The sequence below is a fragment of the Lasioglossum baleicum genome, chromosome 17 (assembly GCF_051020765.1).
Source record: "Lasioglossum baleicum chromosome 17, iyLasBale1, whole genome shotgun sequence".
Classification (NCBI taxonomy): Eukaryota; Metazoa; Arthropoda; class Insecta; order Hymenoptera; family Halictidae; genus Lasioglossum; species Lasioglossum baleicum.
The window spans coordinates 4963919-4968891 of NC_134945.1; the positions used below are offsets into that span (position 1 = coordinate 4963919).

At 45.8% G+C, this 4973-nt stretch overlaps 1 protein-coding gene across 1 annotated transcript; it reads left to right on the plus strand.

Annotated features, from left to right (window-relative positions):
• The first annotated feature begins 3245 nt into the window (after positions 1-3245).
• On the plus strand, positions 3246-4388 carry LOC143217540 (uncharacterized). Its single transcript, XM_076441927.1, has 2 exons — positions 3246-3662; positions 3828-4388. The coding sequence occupies exons 1-2, from the start codon at positions 3246-3248 to the stop codon at positions 4386-4388; spliced, it is 978 nt and encodes a 325-aa protein (XP_076298042.1).
• The last annotated feature ends 585 nt before the right edge of the window (positions 4389-4973 follow it).

The following is a 4973-nucleotide window of genomic DNA, read 5'->3' on the forward strand; positions in this document are numbered from 1 at the left end:
ACGTACCCCGAATCGAACGCGGGACGAGAAAAAATTCGCGAAAACTCGATTCTTGGGCAGAACTCGGTTTTGTGCGAGTGCGAAAGAGACCAACAGAGAGGGTTTTCAATAAGTGAGAGCGAGAAAATAGACCATATAGTAGTCCAACCAACCGATCATTGAGGAAGCTGTCAATTTTTTGCAAAATTGACAGATCGCCCCCGTGATCGGTGAGCAATAAAGATTTTCGTCTTTTCGTTTTTTATAAGCACTGTGACGTTGCAAGCGTGCGACGTCACTTCGCCGTTTGAAAACGGCCAAAGAGCCAAATCGCGTGTGGACCGGACTGACCTCTAACGGTCCCGAAAGCCATCCGCAGAACATAAGAGCGTTCCGTGAGGAAAATCTTCCGATTTCGTAACAACTTGCTAATGCCATCTGTTGTGCGTACGGAGTACGACGTTACAGGAAAATACCGTAAACGAGAAAGCGTACGAGTCCGAAAAGGTGCCGAAGGATCGACTAACGAATTAAAGGATGGCCAACGATCGAATCCGGTACCGGAACCAGCGAATAAGTCACCACACACGGGCGAACAAACCCGGAGACGCCGATGTGGGACGAAGAGATCCTGTTGCGAACAACGACATATTTAACAGTCCCGCCGCCGTCTCATCCCGCTCAACCAGGATCTCAGCGTGGGTGGTGTGATGAACTTGCTGACGGGGATTATGCAATCCGCTCGCCGAGGGCGAGCGTGAACGATATGGTCGCGGTGAATTATTTAGTCGCGGAAAGTCGGGGGCCCTAGGACTATTTCGTACTTACGATCCTGCGACAATCTAGTTGCGTTGCGAATGGCACCAATCGGTAAATTCGGCAGTACGATAAGAGTAGGGGGAACCAGAATCGATGCGTTCCGTCGATGCGGATCGAGGGATCACTGTCGCACAGAGCCCCGTAACGAGTAGACGTTTTCGCTAATTCCGATCGATACCGAAATACCGAAGTAGTATCGCGTCGCGGGTGGTTTTCCGGCTTCATCGCGGAATACCGAGCGAAGGACGAATTCGAGCAGAGCGTCTAGGGCCAGTATCGAGCCGTACTAAAGCATATCGTCAACGGTAAGTCGACTTTGTGATTTCTCGATTCGTTAATCGTGGTGGCTCGTGTTATTCGCGCGAGGACGACACGTGTTCGTCTCGTCCTCGGAGATTTCGTAAGAGCCGAGGCGCAGGGCGCCTCGAGCCTTCGCTCGCGTCCTCTTCAAGGACGCTGTGAGCATTCGCGACGAAAGTTCCCTTAATCTCGAAGATCGGAAGTCTTCCTCCGGAGTTGTGTCGGTATCGAATAGTCTTCGGATCGGATAGTCGGCGACGGTAGAAGCGTAGGCGGAATTACGCGTGAACCACGGCGGTCTACGCGCCTCGAATCCCGCGTACGGCCGCGGATTATCCATCGCACGTCGGCAATTTCGTCTCGTCTCAGACTCTCGCGACAGTCATAGGAATTGCGCCGTTCATCCGCGCCTCGCGGAATCTTGTATCGACGAACAACTCGAATATTGTACCGTAGCATCGTACGTCCGCGATAGAATCACTATAGACTAACGCGCTCAGCGAACGATCATCTTCCGCTAAAGTGTACAAGGAGCGCGGGCTCCCGGTTCGCGGCCTCGTGGCCGCTCGCCTGTATCTTTTACTTCTGTGACCATTAAAGAACTAGAGCCAATTTCGTATCGTTGATTCTTGACCAGCGAGATCCGTCCTGCCGTGAGGGCTGTCCCCGTTACCCCCTGTGCTCGAACCATCTGGCCGTTCGCGTCATTGTTTCACACCGCATTTCGTGGAGGCTTGACTCTCGGACTCGGCTTCACCGAGCCCGAGGTCACCATCGTGTTTCGCGTGGTATTTTCTAATACCTGGCGCCCGACCTGTTATCGCGTCGTTCGTTCAAGCCTCCTCAGAATTCCGCTTTTGCACCGAGAGGACCGTGTCCGCACGGCCGCGCCCGGCCCGGTCTCAGAGCCTATAAAATCTCGGGGTTGACCGTTTTTCGGCGGCCATACAACCGCCCGGAAAAAGGACAACGTCGCAGCACATAAAAAAGAAATTTATTTTTTGTAAAATTGAAAAAAGTTTCCAAGTTGAGTCACGTGGTCAGAATCCTTATTTATTCTCCGAACCTCCCCCCCCCCCAAGTGGGGTGTCATAGGAAAGGAGATAAGAAAATAGGAATTTTGGCCATAAAAAATCCTTAGGTTAATTACAAAAAAATTTTTTATTTTTTTGTTTTTATTTTTTTTTTGTATTTTTCTCTGAGTAAAAGTACCCCGAGTGGGGCTCAACCGAAAGGGCTTAGTACAAGAAGTAATAATAGTAGATAAAGTTATATTGTAAAAGCGTGAGAGAGAGATTTGTATGTTAGTTTTTTTTTAGAACAGCGAATAGCTGTCAATAAAGGGAAAAAGTTCATCCTGGAGGCAATCAACGCGTACTTGAGGCGAGAAATATGCGCGCGATATCCCCCAAAAAATGTTGACGAGATTGTCGCCTCAGATATCGAATATCCGCTGGTCTTACGGGCGAACAACAACACCATGAAAAGCGAAATTAAAAGCAAGTATCAAATAAACTTTGCAAAGCCTGGCAACGGGGGATCCATCCTAGGATTTTCCATAGATCGTGTTTTACCACCAAACGTGTGGCATACATCGAACGCACCAGTGAATATCATCAGCGTGAATATCGTACGAGTGGAATGTAACATAACCACCGGATCGTACGACAATGGTAAACTCGTTCACACGATACATGAGTTCGCGCCTCAGGTACCACCAGGGTATAAATTGTCGGAAACGCCTGCGCGAGTCATTTACCTTCCGATCGTTGCACGAGTAATTGACGATTTAACCATTCGCATAGTTGATCAATCCGGACGTTTGATTGATTTTCGAGGTGAAGAAATCACGGTGCGACTACACGCGCGACGAAGCAATGCTAATTCATAATACGGTATTCCATACATTGAACAACAGCATCGGCAACAACAGCAAGAAACTAATCGCAGAAAAAAGGTTGACAATTCGTAAGAAATTAACTGTGGAAAACGCAAAGTATCTACAATCTATGGGCTTTATTGTTAAAAAGTGAGAGATCATGTTTGATGACATTTTGAACATCTCCGAAGCGCCGATCTTCGACAATCGTATAACGAAGATTGAGCTGCACACATACAATCCGTATGCTAACACAACGTTTGAAAACATGGATGAGATAAGGATACCCATTCAACAACAAGACCTATACACGCTCCCATGTAAAAGCTTCCTATACGTTGAGGGAAAACTTAGTTTACCAGGAAAACTCGAATTACCGGTTGAAGGAGAATCCCACATCGATACGGCAACTCTCGAGAACAATACTGTTGCGTTTATGTTTGAGGAAATACGCTATGAATTGAATGGAGTGGAAATTGATCGGTCCAGAAATCCTGGCGCGACGACAACTTTGAAGAATTATGTGAGTCTGTCTAGAACGAGAAGCAGCGCATTGTCCAACGCTGGTTGGCTGTATGGTGATGATGGACAGAAGCAGACTGCAACGGCCACGGCTGCAATATATTTCAACTTTTGTGTACCTATGAGCGTTTTATTAGGCTTCTGCGAAGACTACAAACGCATCGTGATAAATGCTCGGCACGAATTAATTTTGATTCGCTCGCGTACCGACGCGAATGCGTTGTACAGTCCTTCCAACAACGCGAAACCTATTCTGAATCTGTACAAAATTCAATGGCGAATGCCTCACGTCACATTGGATGAAGTACATAAGCTGTCCATGCTGCAGATTTTAGACAGCGACAGACCGATCGACATGACCTTTCGATCGTGGGATCTGTACGAATATCCTCTACTACAGACAACTACGAAGCATACATGGGCGATAAAAACGGCTCTACAAATGGAAAAACCGCGATACGTGATATTCGCTTTGCAAACCAATCCAAAGAACAACTTAACGAAAACGGCTACACGATTCGATCATTGCACATTGACAAATATTCGACTTTACTTGAACTCGGAAACCTATCCGTACGATGATCTAAATATCGATTTCGAGAAAGGTAAATACGCGTTGCTCTATGACATGTATGCAAAATTCCAAGAATCATACTATGGAAACGGTGAAGCGCTACTCGATGTCACGGATTTCTTGCAATACGGTCCGCTCGTCGTTCTCGATTGTTCCCGACAAAACGAAGTGTTAAAAAATGCTACGGTTGACGTGCGAATCGAATTTGAATGTCGAACCGACGTCCCCCCATCGACAACAGCCTACTGCTTAATAATACATGACCGTATCATGGAATACAATCCAGTAACGAACATTGTTCGAAAAATTACTTAAAAAACGCTTGTACAGATAAAAAATATATACTTTATCAAATAAAAAAATTATGTGAAAGATCTTTTTTTATTTAAAAAACAATCTTCCTCCTCCTCCTACAATTAAACTTATATTTATTGAATTGTAACAGCATTATTTCGCTGTTGATACCGAGTTGTCAAGCTGGGAAACAGCTGAACACAATCCTACATGCATCGAGAGAATTTCTACTTCACTTTTTCAGAGTGGTATAGAGTTTCCCCTTACCTTTTTGCTGCATGTAGGATTGTACCCCTCGAACGTGATTCATGGTTCTTATCCATATCATTGCAAGAGGTGTGTTTCATAATCTGTAGCAGCATTATTTTGTTACTGATGCTGAGTTGTCAAGCTGGGAAACAGCTGAACACAATCCTACATGCATCGAGAGAATTTCTACTTCACTTTTTCAGAGTGGTATAGAGTTTCCCCTTACCTTTTTGCCGCATGTAGGATTGTACCCCTCGAACGTGATTCATGGTTCTTATCCATATCATTGCAAGAGGTGCGTTTCATAATCTGTAGCAGCATTATTTTGTTACTGATGCTGAGTTGTCAAGCTGGAAA

What these genes read in the sequence shown, in the direction of transcription:
- LOC143217540 (XM_076441927.1), top strand. Translation starts at nt 3,246, where the DNA reads ATGGATGAGATAAGGATACCCATTCAACAACAAGACCTATACACGCTC. An exon ending in GCGAAGACTACAAACGCATC is followed by an intron (nt 3,663 to 3,827) that starts GTGATAAATGCT and finishes TCCATGCTGCAG; the next exon opens with ATTTTAGACAGCGACAGACC.